Genomic DNA, 17,841 nt, shown 5'->3' with positions numbered 1-17,841 from the left:
TCTCTCTCTCACTCCCACCTCTAAGATAACTGGTATGTCGGTCTTGGAGCCTGACCAAGTGTTGTGGTGGTGTTAAACTGTAATTCCTCTACTATGAATTTTACTATGTTCTGTCTTTGATGATGGGCTGACTTAGTTGCATTTGCTTTTGTTTTGACTCTTTCCTCCTTCACTACATTATCTCTCTTCTAAAGAGATAGGCAGCCTAATCAGCATGGGATGGAAGCATTTAGATTTAATATTTCTCTAAACCTCAGTGGCTCCATTCTGCAAAGAATGAGGTATCTATGATTCTTACTGACCTTAGAAGGAGCCAATGGTGCCTAGAATGTTTCAGAAACAGGCCCAAATTATGGATGTCCCCAGTTTAAATGCAGAGTAGCAACAGCAATGTGAATTGTTTAGGTTCTGATTTGTAAACTGTAATTGTACTAATTCCTGTTCCATGATGGATAAGACATCAAAGCTATAATTTTGCCAGTAAGAGAGCAGTCTGTGTTCAGTAGCTGAAAACAGTCAACATGTGTCTTGCTTTCAAGTCTGCATTTTGTTTCATTTTTCACACCTGTGTCTAGGATAACTTTTTCAGTGTGATTGTGACGTGACGCTTTTCTGATGCCCTGGTTAGCATGTGCTCTCCTTGTGGTCATGCTTGGTAAACAAATCCTGTTTTATGGGACTGCTCCAAGAAAGTGTTGCTTGTACTAAAGTATGGCACAATTCTGAGTTCTGGGGCATTTGAAGGAGCACTTCTCTGCCCAAAGTCAAGGTGATTCTGGGAAGTAGCTACTGGGAGTTGTCTTGCTGTTTAGTTTGATCTACTTACTTTAAGTAGCTCTGCTCCTTCTGGTATTGTATAATCTGAGAGGCAGTTGTATCTATCTGGTTAGATGTTAACCTCAGGAAGCCTTGTCTTGGTATCTATTTCTCCTTAATTCCTAAGCTGTTTATAGCAGTAGAATTAGCCAGGACAGTCACTTCCTGGAATGGACGCTAGTGCCATAAGGACTGGACTGGGATCACTGAACTAACCTTGCACAAACCAGAAGCAAGGGTCTCAGGACATTCCAGGGTGATGCCCCAGGGAGGGCATGAGTTGGGCTCTATGTTACTATCTTATTGCATCTCCTACTTCATGCATGTTGTAAAGAGCCTGACTGCTGTCTCATGAGGACTTTCTCTAGAGTTGCACATCAGCAATGAGGCAGTAACTAGGCAAGGACAGAAAGAAAACATTCTCTTTTGCTCAGATGAATAGTAACAGATACAGGATTTCATTGGGTACATAAGAGAGGTTTCTGTAGCTGAATATCTCTGCCCTAATTAGAAATCACCTCTTCTATACTTTTTCTTCCCTCCCCCACCCTGGTACATTCTTCCTGCTGTATAGCATGATGTATGCATGTCCCAGAGTCACATATTGCAGCACCACTCACTGGCTTCCCTCTTTGTAACTACAGGAGACTAAGGTTCTGTGTAAAGAAACAGCATGTTGCATTTATTTTTTACATTTTGAATTAATACAGTTCTATTCACATTTGCTTTCACTGTTTGAATAGTGAAGCTGACCTTGCAAGGTTCTAAATAGGAACAAATAAAGACAGACTTGCATGTTGGCAAGGATTTTTGAATAGTATATTTAGGCTTTTGTCCAAGCGTGACAGGAGACCAATGGTATAAGCTGTTCTGGGGAGTGCGTTTGAACAAAGCTTTCACTGGTCAGTTTCTTGTTCCCTATTTGCAAGGTGGAAAAAACGCCTCTGTAACTGCAGCAGTGGAAGACATCTTTATCAGTTTTAGGTGATAGCTGACCATTTGCCTGTAACCAGTGGTTTTGCTTGAAAGATGAAAATCAGGCAGATGTGAGCTGACTTTGGTATTTGTCTAGTCACACAGTTTTTGAATGCAGATACCCTTAGGTGTTGAGTTTGTGGTAGACTTGCAGAGCAGCTTGCTGGCGGTGGTGCATTCTCTTGATGCGGGGAAGTTGCATGGGGAGAAATAACCATCCAGGGAGAGAAGAGGGTATGAGAGAAGATGATGTTCTATGAACAACACAATTAGGTTGTAGCTGGGCTGATTCCTGCTTAGCGTAGGGCTCCAAGTACAGTGTCTGAGTTTTGCTATTTATACCCTAGTTTGTGCCTTGGGGATGAGCAACACCCAAAGATGGCAGCAAATAAAAGGAGACCAACAAAAACAAGACAAAAGATGCCAATCACCACTAGCCCTCCAAGAGCCCAATCACTTGTTTCAGTCAGTCTCTTTAGTTCTTCCAGACCTGAGGATGCCTCTTGTACTGAAGACATGTTGGCTTCCACCCTGCTAGAGATAAACAAGGGCAATATCAGCTGTTGGTGTCCTCTTTGTGCTCTGAGCCCCAGTCCCTAAAGCAGTATAGGCATGCATGTTCTCTGTGCCTGCAGCACCCTTTTTGCAAAAGGGAGAGTCACAGCAATGGGAGCATAAACCAGAAGAAAGGTAGGTAAGGCCAGTTTCACAATCAGATCTGCAGAGATGTAAAGAGGAAAGGTTCTGGCTTTACAAGATTTTGGCAGTTGAGATTTATTTTAATCACAGCTTATCAATACTTTTAATAATATACCATAGTGTCTGTCCCAGCACGTTCAGTGTGAACCCTTCATCTCTGTCAACTGTACAGCCTATACATGAAAAACAAGTATTCTTTGCTGCCATTGGAAGTATCTCTAAAAGGGAGATAAATTCTGAAAACACACTGGAGGTTAAATGAGCACTTACTTGAAAGCAAACAACCAAAAAAAACCCACAAAAAATAAGCAAAGTTCTTCATGTCTGTCTCATACTGCCATGGGGCTTAGAGTAGTTGTGTAAAAAGATCTCCTGCTAAGGGAGTTTGCTTTAGTAACACTTTTAGTAACACACATAGGAGCATATTTTCCTCCCATGTAGTACTTGGGTCCAGCAATAATTCAAAGTGGGATCTCAGTGAGTCCTACAGATTTACTCTGTCACTGGTACTTTGCATAATGGCTTGGTGATAGCTTTCTAAAGAATATCCAGCGTCTCTCTGCAAGCATCTTGTGGTTTTACTAAAGCTTCCTTGCTTCTCAAGGGAAAAAATGGATTATTCCTTAAACTTTCTCAGAAATATGACTGTGCAGTCCTAATACATTAAGGGAGGTCCATTATTTTTGAAAATTTGTTTGACTTGCTTCCCATTATGTCTGGATCCTTAATACTATAAGGAAAGTGTGTTTCATCCTTGCCAAATACATTTGACTAAGAGCACACTTCAGTTTGCTGAAGCTTTTGTTTCCTTCTTAGCAGCCAAATATATTCAGTTCATATGTTGTTTTCTGGAATGATGGCAAATCACCATGCCAGACTCTAACCAACAGGCATATGGGACATGAAGGTGGTTCTGGATAGCTTGCTTTGCCTTTAAAAATGAGACAGTCTAGATACTAGTTCTGTAGACCCAAAGGCAGAAACCCAGTGTGACTGTCCACCCTAAAAAGTTCTCATCTCTTTTGCTAACCACAGTTAAATCTTCTGAAACAGGACAGCTGTATGCAAGTTTATAAGTACCTGAAGCTGTTACGTTTGTAGCAGGTATTTCTTCTGGTTCTCAGCATTCACTCCAAGAGATCTTGGCCTGTGGGGAAGAACTGCCTTACTGCACCTGGAGACTGCAGAGCCAGCATGGAAGGTGACTGTTTGTACTACAGTCAATGATTAACAGCTGACTTCCCTGCAAAGGTGTGGCTAATCTGGTCAAAGGCATTGAGCCTAGTTGAGGTTCTTTCTTCTCCATGGCTTTATCTACTCGTACACCTGTTCCAGTGGTTGTAAAGGCTCATGATGCCCTCTGACTGGGGAAGGCTGCAATGGAGAGAAGAGGCTTTCATTGGATCCTGAGTGGATCTGTATTGTAAGCTCTGTTAGGAGACCACCATATTTAAAATGACGGTGAACAAGACTGCCCTCCAGTCCAAAACTCATTGAGAGAGTTTGGGTGGATAAACTCATTCCAGAGCCTTGCACTGCCATTAGCTTCAATAAAACTGTGTCCCTGTTGCTTTCCTAACTGAGGAAGACTAGAAAGATGGTGCTGGAGAGAGGTGGGAGGGTAGGAGGAGCAGGAGAATGTGGTGTGTGAGGTTGTGTGTGTGTAAAAGGAAACTTTGTTTTACAAGCCAAGCAAATCACTTTGAAAGGAAGGGATGATGTTACAGAATAGAAGCTATTCCGTCAAGTCATCAGTGGAACTTCAGCCACCTCTGCTGCAGAGGCTGGCTTCTTGTCTCTTTTAGGTTTTTCAGGGAATTATTTCAACACTTGTGTCATCATGGCTGAAATAACTATATTTCCTTGCAGTTCCTTCTAGGGTCACTCAGGCTTTCACAACATGTACAGAAGTTGCTGTATTTGAAACAGTCTCACCTTAGTCTTGTGCTTTTCTGGATCTCCCTCTGCTTTTTGAAACGGAGAGGATGGATCTATCCTCACTAGTGCTCAGAGCATTTCAGGTCCCTTTATGTGGGTAATGATTGAAACCAAACCCACAAAAGCTGGTGTGAGTGGTGAGCAGGGACCCAGACACGTTCCTAGTCAACAGAAACTGAAGAGCTGTAGTAAACTGGGATTTTCTGGGCATCTTTCAGGCCAAACTGATCTGTTGCACGCAGGAAGGTGGCAGAGCCCACCCAGGCCAGCAATGGGCTTAACTAAACACTAAGTGTATGAATAGTCCAGCTGCGAGCAATTGTACAAAATGGTAGGAAGTAGAACATTAGGCTTGTGAGGTCTAGGCAAGTACGTAGAAATCAGTCCAGGGATTCTCCTGTATGTAGTGACTGCTGCTCTGCTCCAGAAAGCCGCATGAATTCTTTAGAGAAATGCTTGATTTTCACTCCTCTTAAGTGTTGTGTTTAGTCTCTGTTTCTAATTCAGGAACTTGCAGTGGCAGAAATAAGACAGGAGCCATTTCTCTTGTCCCCCTGCCTGCTATCTGTCAGCGGTTTGACTTGTAGTACCACTGGAGAATGTGTATTTGTAGCTTTTCCTGTTGAGATAAGGCCTGGCAGCTTGTTCCTAGTGACATCAAGCTGTCAGTTGGTATGTGAGCTGAGCTTCCTCCTTGATTTAGCACAGACTGGTTCCATCCTGCTGTTAACATTTCTCAATGGGATTCTGTTAATTCCTCTAGCTGGTGCTGTCTAGGATAAGCTAGGAAAGAAAGTAAGCTCTGTGCTTTCACAGATCTCGTGATTTAAATTAGATCCAGAAGCATCCGTTGAGTCTGTCTCCTACAAAAGAGGTTCTGAGACTTCATATGTCACCTTGATTGCCACTTGTTTGTAAGCAAAATGAGCAAAGCCATATCTGACAGAGAGGTTTGTGTGATGTAACTCTGAATGTTGATTAGAGTAGGTTGATGCCACACCTGAGCTTATCCTACCCTGACATTTATTGGTCTGGAGTGAAAGCTTTGGGGAAGTACAATAAAGGGCAGCACTTTGTTTGTTTCAGTGCTAACTGTGTGTGCACTAGCTCATACTAGTGCAGTCCTCTGTTGGCAGTTGTCAAGTTCGGGCTCAAATGTTTACGCTCTAAAGAACAGCCTTATTTTCTGCTGGAAGTTTTTTTTTTCTTAATTTTTAGCCTATTGTCTGTGTTGCTGCTGCAGCTGTATCCTAATGGGCAACAGTATAAAAATGCAAAATACCTACATGTGGCTTCTTTGCAACAGTTGAATACATGAGGATGTAGTGGTGGAATGTGCCTTTTACTGATATGGGTGCAGGCATCCGAGAAAAGAGGTTTCTTTACAAAGTTTTCAAAATTTTTGTTCTTTTTGAAGTGTGAAGAATATTTAAAAGCCTATGGTTATAAGTTTGATTCTTTTCTCTAGAGAGCTAGATGCTAGCTCTGGTATATACGCATGCAATCCCTTTGATTCCTCTACACTTAGCAATTAGGGTACAAGGATAGAAGATAACTTATCGATATGCCTTCTCATAAAGGTGGCTGGTTTCACGTTTGGGGCAGAAAGACCAGTGGCTTACAGAGTCAGGTGCAGTGTGATGGTCTTCCTTTGGCTGTCCCAGTTAGGAAAGCTGTGACCTGCACCATAGCCTTGTATGTACATAAATCACCTAAGTATAAACCAAACATACACAGTGGGAGCAGTGTGGAAAAGGGATTTATTTGCATTTGTTTCCAGCTGTACAGGCTGTTCTGGGCTCTGCTTTGTCACAGTGCCCGCTGTCAGCTGCTGCATGAGTGCCCTGCAGTGATGGTTACCACCTGGTATGTCACTCCTCTGAAATGCCTTTGCATGTGCTAATAAACAAACCTAAGGCATAATGTTTATGTCCACTAAAATAAACTGCACACAGGGCAGGGAGTCAGGCACACAGGTCCCTCAAGGAAGGATGGGTTTGTTCATCTCAAACTCCCATACTTTGTAAGAACCATTCACCTGCAGTAAGCAGAAGAGCAGAACCACACAGAAGGTGGGGAGGGAGCACGTTTAGCAGCAGAATGATCAAATGAAGCTGTAGCATTGGTGAAGTTTTCACTTTCGCCTTCACGTTTCTGTTTACAAAGGGTATTGCACATGAACTGTTTTTTCCCTTTGGCAGTTTCATATCACTGTGGCCCCCATGCAGTAAAGCGAAGAGCATTTGTTCTGGCTATGCTCAGAGCCTCAGCTGGTATGTCTGGATGAAGTTTGTTGTTTTCAGCAGATGTCTCTGCTAAATGTGTGTGTTGCAGGCAGCTTTTGAGATACCAGGTTTGGGATTGATCCAAGATGCATTAAGCATGTAGATCTCTCAGTGATGTCAGGGGGTTCTGCTAGCTCCCGGCACCATCCTTCTGGATTAGCTGCCTGTAAAGAGAGTAAGCACTGCCTAGCATGTGGCAGCCTCTGTGCTCTCTGCTTTGGTCTGTGGCTCCGTGCTCACAGAGGGAACTGTTGGCTGGCCCAGTTGCAGGGCTGTCAATGGGAAAGCATGTTTATTTTCTCAGCAGCATGTGTCCAGCACTCTCACCCCACCCTAGAAGGAGACAGTGATGGTAAAGTAGCATTACCTTTCTGGTCACAGTAGTGGCTGTCACAGAAAGAAGGAATTCCATGCTGTGATTTCTGGTCCTTTGGGTCATATTAATTGTTATTGTTATTGCCATTTCCAGTGACCTAGTGTAGAAAGTCATCCCCATGGGACTGAATCATGATGTCCGTGCATGTCCTTGATAGTAAATTGTGTCACCACTTGTTGCATTTCATGAATGGGCAGCTGGGCGGACTTGGATCTTTCTCCGTCTGTGGTCAGGATGTCCATCACAGCTACAGCAGCTATAGCAGCAGCAGCTGCAGGCAATGATCATGAGCACCAGAACAGTAACTGGAAAGACAAGCAAAGGATATTGTTTATTGACATAGGAGCAATCACCACAGAGTAACCCTGTGTCTTCTCTAAGTTGTTCAGTGGGCAGCATAATGAACAAAGCCTTTCTTGCCATTTTTTTTCTCCCATATCCCCACCTCCCTCCTCCTAAGTTCGTGCTCTCTTGTGCTAGTTATCCATTTAATCTGGACAATCATTACTGAATATTTGGTGATCCTAACAGCTATTATACTAAACCATGTGGAGGTATATGTTTACCTGCTTAATGGGCTGTTGTTTCGGAGGTGATGTGCAGTGACTAAGTACAGCTGTGTGCCTGGAAAGGATGAAGATCCAACTCTCCCCATAGTTGTGTCAGAAGCAACTCAAGAGGATTTGGTTAATCAAACTGGCAGTTGCACTTCTGAGGAGTGTGTACAGTGTACCTTTTAGTAAGGACAGATACTTGTGACTGGGTTCGCTTTTTCTTCTGTATTTTGTTTGAAAAAAATACATACTACAAATGCAAGGATTGTTTCACGAACCTTTGGGCTAAATCACTGCTACCCTACATTAGGCATAATGGTTGGTATTGAAAGAGCATGTTAATTTATCAGGAATAGGAAAGGATGATGTGTTTAATCCCTCAAAACACATAAGAGCGTATGAATGGGCACATGTGTGTGCATGTGTTTCTTAATAGTCTGGAGCTGCGCTGCCAGGTTATGGGACCTGTGGGGAGCCAGCTGTAGGTATGAAAAACTAAAGCAGCAGGTGTGTCTTTCTGAATTCCAGCCCGGGGAGGAGTGTCCAGGCTGGATCCACTCCCTTCCTTTTGGCTGGGAGTGAAGTATACCTCGTGGAGGGGGAGGGCCTTTCTTTCTTCCTGCTTGTTTTCCCATTGTCTAAACAAACTTCATCCCTCTGCATCAAGCAGCTCGTTGTTACTAGTTCCATGCCATCCCCACACAGAGCAGGAGGAGGGATCTTGCCATTACCAGAGAAGAATAAATAGGATCATTCCACTGAAGTAAGCACAGGAACGATATTTGGAGTCTCAGACTTTGTGTCTTCTTCAGCAGTGAGGTGCCCTAATGCCATTTGTCATAAACTGTCTCCCATGCATCAGAACATTGCAGTAGCTCTGGTAGAGTACTGCTGTTTAATGCTATAATATGAAAGCTCTGGGGAAAGCAATACTGATGCCTGTTGTTCTCTGCATGCATGTAGAGACAGACACTGAGTATTAAAACATTACCTAGAAATTAAACTGGGCCTCAGAGGAAATGACTGCCAACAACACCAACCCAGCAACAAAGACTGGAGTAAGCTGCCCCCGTAGAAGAGAAGAGACATTCTGACATCCCTCTGCATCCACTGATACACTCACCGATAAACAGAAGAACCACACAAAAGGACACAATCTCCACCGGGTCAGCCTTGGGCAGTTTCTGGAGCTTAAGGAGAAACTTCTCACCAATGGTTTGCATTTCCTTCAGAAAGCCTTCAGAAGACATTCTGGCTCAACCTCTCCAGGCTTTATGCTGCGGAAGAACCAAATAGAGAATAAACCTTTCCACTGACTAATGCTAGCAAACTACCAGCCTTCTTATAGGGCTGGTGATCACAAGGAAAACAAGTTTATCTGGTCTCAGTCCTTGTTCCCAGTAGCTAAGGTGGAGAACTATTAATTGTCTACGTGTTTTGGCACTGGTTTAATTTCAAAATCTGGGTTTGAGGGTGCTTTTGTACTGCTGTACTGTTCAGCAGTAAAAGGACACTTATTTCAGCAGGCACAGAGTCAGAACTGGACAGTGTCTGCCCTTGGCTTGCACCTAAGAAAGTAGGGCTTTTTTGCCAGTTCTCCTTTTTTGTCCTTCCAGAAAGAAATGCAGTTCTAACTGGAATTCCAAATGCTGAACTGCAGTGGTATGTAGTTTTCAATTGTTTTTTACTGATTAATGCAGCCCTTTAACACTTCTTGCACTTTCACCCACAGAAAGCCCCTTCAAAAACTAAGGCGCTTACTTCAATACCTCACTACAATATCATTAATAATGTTTTACCAAACAGTTTTACTGACTGGTGACATTAAGAACTAAAGTCTGTGTTCACTGGTGACAGCTGGATGCTTTTTAATTTCTTACAGGTGAATGCAAGTTTTATAGGGTAAGTTAAATGTAGCTGTTTTTTTTTTTAAGCCACAGTCTGTTCTGATGGGGCGATACATGAATAGAGCAGTGGTTGCCCACCTATCACTGCTGGTGATGGGCAAAGCAAAAGCCCCTGGATCTGTTGGAGAGATACCTGCCTCATGAAGTTAATCCCTTAATCTCTACTGCCCTGCACAGTCATTTTACACCTTCTTTATTCCCAGGAAGCATGATCACCAGGAACTGTTGTTACTGAAAACAGTTTAGTCAAAGTTAGGTGCCTCAGTTTTGCCACCAGTATTTGCTGTTCTTTTGTCCCATGAGAAAGATTTTGGAAGGCATCACAACAAACAAGCTTGCATGAGAGCTATGGAAGTTAGAATTTTGCTTCAGTCAGTAATTGGAGTAGGATATTGTTGAGAAATACCCATTGTTTGACTCTTATGTCATTATTATATCAGAATGTACTAGCATGCGTGTACTGTAATAGTACTGTTTTGTGGGACTGGAACATTGCTATTTAATATTTATTAATGTGTTATCTTGGTGATAACACAAAGCCAAGTGACCAAGAGAGTACTTCCAGAATAAGCCAACTAGTTCATTACTGCAGATCTGGTTTGGTTACTCAAACAAACTGCTGCTTTGAGTTCAGCTCTTCTAAACACACTGAGGACGGAGAGACCTTGGCTATATCTTTGCATGCTGGGCTTCAATACTGCAGTGCCAAGTTAAATTACATTTTGTATGTTTATGCAATTCAAAAAGCATTTTCTTTGTTCTTTCAAATCCAAGATAAGAAACAAAAATCAGAACCAGCCGGTATCCTAGGGATGGGGGTGGATGGAAAATCTACATCTACAGAAAGATCTCTGTCCAACTCAGCAGGGAGGCAAAGCTGTGGCCTTTTGACCTGAAAAGGTAACTTTTGAGACTAGATTTAACAAGTTCTTTCTAGATGATTGCACCCCAAGTGAGCTGCTGCAGAAATGGCTGCTTTATCTTTTGCACAGTGCTGCAGGGTTCTGTGATTCTGTCAGCAAGTTTCCAGTGTTGTTCCAAGAGGTGGCAGTGCAGGCAGAGCTGAAGGGGGTTGTATGTTCTGCTCTTGGCTCAAGAAGAGAATTTTTTTTTTTTTCAAGTATTTCGGGCTCTAACATTCTGAAAATGTTTGCTCCTTTGCGAGGTGCTGCTGCCTACCTGGAAGCTCTCCTCGTACAGAATCTGCTGTCACTTTTCATGCCACGCTTTGGGCTGCACCAGAAGCAGTGAGCGTTAAGAGCCAAGGTTCTGAAGTTTGGGCACCCAGTGTAAAATTACTGATTAAGATTGTAGAACTTCTCATGGATTAGCAAAGTGCCCAGTTTAAAATGACAAGAGGTGTCTCAGTAACAGACCTGAGCTGGAGCTACGTGAAAAGTATTTTTGTTCAAAAACTTGCAAGGAATGTGGCTTGTTTACTTTGGTTTGAACTTCAGAGACAAAGTTTTGATGTTGGTGGTGCAGCCTCCAGTCCACCCATGAGGAAGCAAATGTTTTTCTGCTCAACTGCACTTCTGACAGCACACAGGTGCCAAGGGGAAAAATCACTTACCTAAAAAAAAAAACAAAACCAAGAAAACCAAAACCCACCGAGAAAACCAAAACCCACCAAGAAAGCTGGTTATATTCATGGACTTTTGTATCTTCCATTCTACCTGTGATGTAAAGACTTTGGTCAGGTCTAGTTTTGGTTGTGATTTTTTTCCAGTTGATTTCAGCAGAACCAAGGTCTTGCCCTAGAGATTAGCATAAGGGTAAGGCTAGTACTGGGTGACTTAGGTGTCTTATGCTTCTGCCTCATCTTGCTCATGTACACCCCAATGGCGATGACAGTACTTACAGATTGCAGAGTGGAGCTGTAAGAATTAATCCTTTTTCTTTTTTTTTATCATACTGTGTTCAGGTAAGCTCCCAGGCACCACCACTGGTAGAGGCCCAGGTGGTGCAGGATGTTTGGCTGAAGCAGTCACTGTAACGATTATTATTAAAATGGGCAAGTCTTAAGAGATTTGAAACTTAAGGTTGTAGGTCTTAACTGACAGTTCACTTTCTAAGATTAGAATGCTGTTCCAGAGCCTAGAGTGGCCACCCAAGTTAGTACCTCACAGATTCTGTGGGGTTTGGAGCAAACATAATTGTCTGCCAGTGTTTTTCTCAATTGGGATTTCATATCCTTCCTCAGAACTGCATCCATGGAGGATGGAGCCCTCCAGAGCAGAGGAGACATGCTGCCAGGGCAGCCCCACTGTTGGAACTCATTATGGAAAAATGACAACAGTGCAGTATAGTCTTCATAAGGCATTGTCAGACCTAATGTCATGAACTTTTGCTTCACAGCGGTAGCTAGAGATCACATGAAGTAAGAATGGAATGAAGAGAGGCAAGATGAGAAAATCGCATAGCAGAGGTGAACACAATGCTGATGCCTGTGAGAGGTGACTGGGGATTTCTAGCTGAGGAGCCCTGACAGGCTGAAAATACTGGTTTCAGCTGTTTCCTCTTCTGTCTGTTCTTGATAAAATAACTCATCTCTCCGGTGTTGCCAGTGGGACTAGATCATCAAACCTTTCTGCCCTCCCCTATGTTACGAGGCCTAGCAGGGGAGGGAATAGAACAAATCTTTTAATTTGGGTTTACTTGGTTTTGAGGAAAAAAGGGTCAAATGCCATGTACAGTAGCCTTGGTTGAAAAGAGAGCACAGAGTAGGGGGATGCCTAGCATCTGAACATGTGCTGCTCTGCTGCAAGGATTAGATGACCCTTTCAAACCAAAGAAGCACATCCTATATTTAGGGCTTCTGTAGATTGATTCCCAGAAAGTGCTTCTATTTGTTTTTAATGCAGATTCATCTTGCTATGCCCACTGACTAAAGCAGTGAAAATTGCCATAAAAGCACTGAAGTCTTTCTGAACTGTTTTAGTGGACTTGTGGCATACTGAAGCACTCAAAGAAGCTGGCTGCTCTGCCCTTTTGAGAATAAAGCCACTAAAAGGCCTCAATCTAGACATTCAAGAGGAAAACCTTGGTCAGGGTTTCTCTGTACTGTGAACTGGCTGTGTGTGGTAGATTCCAGGCCTCAAGCAAGAAAAAGAGCTTTGGGATGACCATGTAAGGTGGGGGCCCACATCTGCCTCTCTGCTTTAAGCTGGTCAAGTTACTTTAAGTAAATGGAATTGATGTGAATTGCTTGGGTTTTTTTTTTTTGCTTGTCTTTGTTTTGGAAAGCTGTATCCATCCTGCGTGTCCACACGGGTGCATCAGGAGTTGAACTGCAGAGAGTGGGTGAGCTTAATTTTACTGCTGAGGAATGAGACGCTTGTTTAGTCATGACCCCAGTGGCATTTGAGCAGACAATTTCAGTGCAAGCAACATGAATTTGAGTTTGTGGTTTAGCCTCAGGACTGGAAGCCAGTAAGTGCAGGTGGTCTTCCTGGACTGCCAGTGATGCTTCCTGGTTGTGTGACTTTGGATAAGTCATCCCATTCCTCTGTTGGGTGACTTGATCTCTGCAAAGCGGCAGAACATGCAACCATTTCAATTTCATGAGGTTTATCTGCTGATTGTTGTGTGTCCAGGTCTCTTAACACACTCTGAAATCCTTAGCTAGAAAGACCGTGGTCTTGCTGCAGTTACAAACTGAAATGGCCTTAACTTGCTGACTGCCTGTTACACTCCGGTGACCGAGTCTGTTCAGGGTGAAGTAGATGAAAGCATGGCTTCTGCTCTTGATTGCTCCTCACCCAGCCATGCTGCACGGGGGTTTATTTCTCTTGATGTGATCCCAGTCCATTGGCTTCACTGTGCTCCCTCTATAAATTTTTGCATGCATGGATTTGTTGCTGTAGTAATCTAAACATAGAGATGGAGCTTTGGAGCGGGGAGTTCGTTGGTGGTACCCTGAAGCTGCTGATGCCTCTAGTACTGTTGCAGCAAGTCCCAGTGATGGTGAGTTTGACACCCTTCACTGTGCCCATTACAGAAATCAGCAATGTTCCAGACCCCTTACGAAGCTGGACCTCCCTGGTGTGCCCAAGCAAACAGAATCCAGGGCAACGTTCTCATTGAAACGTTGTCTTTTTCCCCAAAACTATGGCTGTGGAGAAGCAAATACTTTGCGGTGTTCTTACTTGGACAAGTTAAATAAGCTGGTTGAAGTTGGACCTGTGTAGGGATGGGAAGCCTGTGTGGATTGTGGTAGGAGATCTTAGAAGGCAATCCCAGCCTCACAGAAGGAGGATGCTGAGCAGCTGAAGGGAAGGGGATGCTTTTTATTCTGGTCTAAAACTTTCAATTAAACTCTGACTGCATTTGGCCATTTTCTTAAGAACATGAAGGCTTGGCTAGTTTCTAAACCTACCAGCTTTGTTCTTAATTCCTGGAACACACTTCTGTTTGCATGGATAAGGTCTGTGGTGCTTCCTGTCCTCAAACAGTGCAGGGCTGCTTGGTGGTGTCATGGTTTAGGTGCATTTTGGCAGAACATATAATAGTTCCTGTACGATTGTTCATTGTTCTGAGTATTTCTGAGATGAAAAGGGCTACAGAAATGTAGTCATATCGTTAGTGCATGGTTTTCCCTCATAGTTGTTAATGCAGCATGGTTTGCTGCCATGACTGTAGGTGACCAGCTCCGTGAAATTTAAAACCACAGTTCACAGACAAGCCCTTTTTTCCCCCTAAAACAGGAGCGAATGGAGCCAAACAGACCTATAATTCATTCCCAAACAGATGAAAATAGATTCCACTATCAAGAGAATTCAGCCTTTTAACAGCACACACCCAAACTTGTAAATTGCAGCTCAATGTCATAGCAGAAAAGCTTTGACTTGGTCAGCTGGCCTGGAAAGGCAGCCACACAGTTTTTCAGATTATAAAGCTGCCTGGACTGGGTAGCTGTTTGGCTGGGATACCCTGTCATCTCCACCACCCACTGTTTGGAGATCGGTTTTGAGGCAGCGCTGTAAATGTCCCTTCCCTCCCCTACAACCTAATATTAGATTAATATAAAAAGGCACTGAATTCCTTGCAATTGCAGTTTCAGTAGCTGAGGTACCCACTGGGGCACTGAGCTGAGAGTCTTTGCATCTCTGCGGGACACTCAGGTTTTCTGCAGTCCATCCCATGAACAAGTCCACAAAACCCCATTCCTCACTGCTAGTCCCATTTTTAAGTGGGAAAACCAAAGCACTGAGCCATCCAGTGAAAGGAAAAGGTCAATTTTAAAAATAAACCTGTAGCTGTTCTACAAGAGAACTTTTTTAGGGTTGCTGATGCTTGAATCTAGGCTGGAAGTCTAATATTAGTAAAATAACTGTTTCCCAGGAAGCCAACAGAGGTAGCTGTGTGCTTTGAGAATCTTGTAAATAGTGACTTCCAAACATCCTGGGTTCTCTCAGTAGTTTGGGGTTTGAGGTGAGGCAGCTGGAGTCCCCTGAGAGTGCTGGACACACTTCCATCTTCTGTCAGCCACCTTTGTGCCCTGGCCTTGGCTGATCTCAGACGTGCAGGTCTCAGAAATTACATGCATTTTTGAGTTCTTATGAAATATGCTCGTCTGAGCCTAGTAAAGATGCTGCTTGGGTGTAAGAACTCAGAACTTGGGTGTAAGAGTTCAGAACTGAAGGCTACAACAGCTCCTTTCTCAGAAGAAGCTGTTTTGCCCTGTTTCAACTGTGGTTGCAGGGGGTAGTGCTGAGAGCCTGCCAGGAGGCGAGGGATGGGCACTGCTTTCCTCACCCAGCTTTCATGCAGTCCCTGTGTCCAGCTCCGTGGAGCAGGGGCTGTGTTCCAGAAAGGCTCAGCTCTATCCAACTGTGCTTAGTTTGTACTTCCACTCCCATAACCACTTTAGCAGTGCAGTCAGGCTGAGAGGCCCATGCATTATGACAGCTGTAACACAAGCTGCTTTTATCCAGACATGTGTTTCACATTGCTTCTTCCTCTCCCCCCCCCCGCATATGTACAACTCAGCTGCACTGGACAAGCCCCCAGCCAAGCGTGTTAAGATGTTCTTTTGGCTTGGAACACTTGGTGTGTTTCTCTACCTCCCCCCAGCCTTTCCCCCCTCACTCCTCCCTCCTGCCTTCCCCCTTACCCCCCAACTTTGTTTTTCCCATAATTTAAGAAACTATCTTAACTGCAACAACCAGCTTACAGTGACACTTCATTAGCAGGGTCGAAACTTGCCTCCATCCCCTTTGAACATAGGGCTAGAGTGGAGGCATGTAGGTCTTTGCTCCTTACACAGGCAGTTCCAATCTGGTGTTCATACAACATGTAGGTCAGAAAGACCCACCCTCTGTTCTGCATTAATGGGGATGGAGAGAAGTGGAAATACCTGATCCTTAACATTCTTCCCTACAGGTATGTGTAAGATCAGGATACTTTTGGTGAGAATTGGCTTCCTGCCTCTCTCACTGCCTGTTGGTAAATAGCTGACTGCCCATGTACCTTCTGGAAGAGGCAAGTGGTCTTGGCTCAGTGTTAGGAGTTGGAGGAGCTTCAAAACAGAGTCACCAGCTTCACGTGGCAGCAGACAGGGGATATGTGGTCAGTTTCCCTTCTAGTCCCCCTTCCGTATCCAGAAGCAAAATGAGATGGGAGCTCAGGCTATGGGACACCCCTCTATGTAAGTCCAAGACTTGCACTTGATGATCTGGAAAGGTCTTTTCCAACCTAAACGATTCTGTGATTTCATGTATTTGGGAGATCCTCTTCCTTCCCTTCTCACTGCATTCAGACCTGATAGTCTTGTTACTGCAAACCGCAGACCATGTATGTGTGTGTCTGTGTTCTCTCGCACAGTGGTTTCTCAGGCTGTTTTGAATAGTAAACCAGCATCTGTGCCTTGGCTGATTTTTTTAAATGCTCTTGTTAGAAGCGCTGTAAAGTCTTTCCATTTATTTCTATTGGACGCAGATGCTGAACTTGCACAATATGCTGGTTCCCTGACCAGGGTTTATTTGCTAAACTCTCTGCTTCAGGATTTGGGAGCTAAACTTTGCTCCAGCGAGGAGGAGCTCTGGAGAAGCGCTGTGGCTGCACCCGCTTGGTTTCACAGGCGCTTGCCTGTGCTGGCAGCTACTCCCTGGTGGCACATACACATATGGAGGAGCAGAGCATCCCTCTTGTCCACATTAATGTATCAAGTCACTGCAGTGGGGAATGCCCTGTGCTAGACCTGCTTATCAGCTTGAGTCACATTCCCTAACAGCAACAGAAACACAGCAGCTGCCTTCCGCATCACAGCGGAGCCCCTGCTGCTCCTTGGCCCTGGCGCAGCGGGCGCAGGTTCCTGCAGCTCTGCTTAAAGCTTTTCTCCCGAGCGTCCCTTGCCCACGGCTTCGGGCTGGGCAGGCTCTGCTCAGCGGCGGGCTCCGCAGTTCACCGCGCAGACAGCTACGAAAGCTCCAGCTCCCTGCTATGGAGTTAAGGTGTTAGGGTTGACCGAACACCAGCAACAACAGCTCAGCCTTACCCCAGCCGCGCACCAGCTCTTCTCCTCTCGTTTCTCTTTCGGTCATCTCCCCTCGGCCGGCTCCTCTGGCGCCGCTCTCCTCGGGCTGCTGACAGCCAGCTGTCGGCTCTGCCCGGTTTTTGTTATTGGTTGTCCCGGAGACGGGAAGTTTCCTGTTACAAGTGCCAGAGAGGGAGGGTGGGCCCGAGCAGTGGAGCCGCGGCGAGCTCCCGCGCACCGAGCGCGGCACTTGTTGCTCGCATCCTCCCTGCGCTTCCTCCTAGCGAGCTCTTTGCTTATTTTCCTTTTAATTACAGCTTTTTCTGGAGTGAGGCTTGAGTCGATTCCCTCCCTGCCATAGTTTGGGGGCTGTTAAAGCGATTAACTTTTCCTTATGCTGCCAGTACAGGCTCCCAGGGAAGGAGCTTTTATTCTTGTGCTCCTTGGTGGGACAGCACAAGAGGTCTGCAGGACGGTGGAGCAGAGCCTGCCCGGACAGGGCACCAGGATGCTGCTCCTGAAGTCACTTTGCCCCTTGCCTTTGGCCATGGTGTTCACTGTCTTGGTGCCTTGTGTTGGGACAGCTGGCACCGCTGTCTTGTCCCAGAGGTTGTTGAAGTTTAGATGATGTCCTTCAGGCAGGTGCAAAGTGGTGATTTCTTATCAACCTCATCATTTGCTCTCTCATCAAATAGCTTTTGTTCAGCTACTGGCATCTACATGACTTACTGGTACTCGCATGATTTTTGTCGGTTTTAATGCTTTCATTTCTTGGCTTAATTCTCAGACTTTCTGGTTGGTTTCTTTTGGGGGA

General features: G+C 44.6%; 2 protein-coding genes across 11 annotated transcripts in view; one reads left to right on the top strand and one right to left on the bottom strand.

Annotated features, from left to right (window-relative positions):
- The window catches only part of RECQL5 (RecQ like helicase 5), a 38,647-nt gene that overhangs the window by 9,056 nt on the left and 11,750 nt on the right, over positions 1 to 17,841 (top strand). Inside the window, exon 9 of one of the 6 annotated variants that reach the window (XM_061366923.1) lies at positions 15,935 to 15,963. The exons of the other annotated variants lie outside the window; for them this stretch is intronic. Within the exon in view, the coding sequence (XP_061222907.1) occupies positions 15,935 to 15,944 (10 nt within the window). The 3' untranslated portion in view covers positions 15,945 to 15,963. Of the gene's footprint in view, positions 1 to 15,934; positions 15,964 to 17,841 lie in introns of those variants that run through there. 6 annotated transcript variants of the gene reach the window in all.
- Positions 1,479 to 17,092, bottom strand: SMIM5 (small integral membrane protein 5). Of its 5 annotated transcripts, none has more exons than XM_061366939.1 (5): positions 17,049 to 17,092; positions 8,767 to 8,920; positions 7,081 to 7,394; positions 3,571 to 6,985; positions 1,479 to 2,325 (listed from the first exon to the last, which is right to left on the bottom strand). In XM_061366939.1, the coding sequence occupies exons 2-3, from the start codon at positions 8,891 to 8,893 to the stop codon at positions 7,273 to 7,275; spliced, it is 249 nt and encodes an 82-aa protein (XP_061222923.1). In that variant the 5' UTR covers positions 8,894 to 8,920; positions 17,049 to 17,092; the 3' UTR covers positions 1,479 to 2,325; positions 3,571 to 6,985; positions 7,081 to 7,272. The 5 variants fall into 5 exon arrangements, 4 of the variants coding, with proteins under 4 accessions (XP_061222923.1, XP_061222922.1, XP_061222924.1 ...); XM_061366938.1 differs by lacking the exon at positions 17,049 to 17,092 and adding an exon at positions 16,022 to 16,828; XM_061366940.1 differs by lacking the exons at positions 3,571 to 6,985; positions 17,049 to 17,092 and adding an exon at positions 16,022 to 16,828.

This window comes from Neopsephotus bourkii, unplaced genomic scaffold (genome assembly GCF_033783945.1).
Source record: "Neopsephotus bourkii isolate Nb327-2 ecotype Australia unplaced genomic scaffold, CSIRO-AGI_Nbou_v1 NB_1363, whole genome shotgun sequence".
NCBI classification, from domain to species: Eukaryota; Metazoa; Chordata; class Aves; order Psittaciformes; family Psittacidae; genus Neopsephotus; species Neopsephotus bourkii.
Note: the sequence above shows the minus strand (reverse complement) of the source record. Positions and strands in the feature narration are given on the sequence as shown.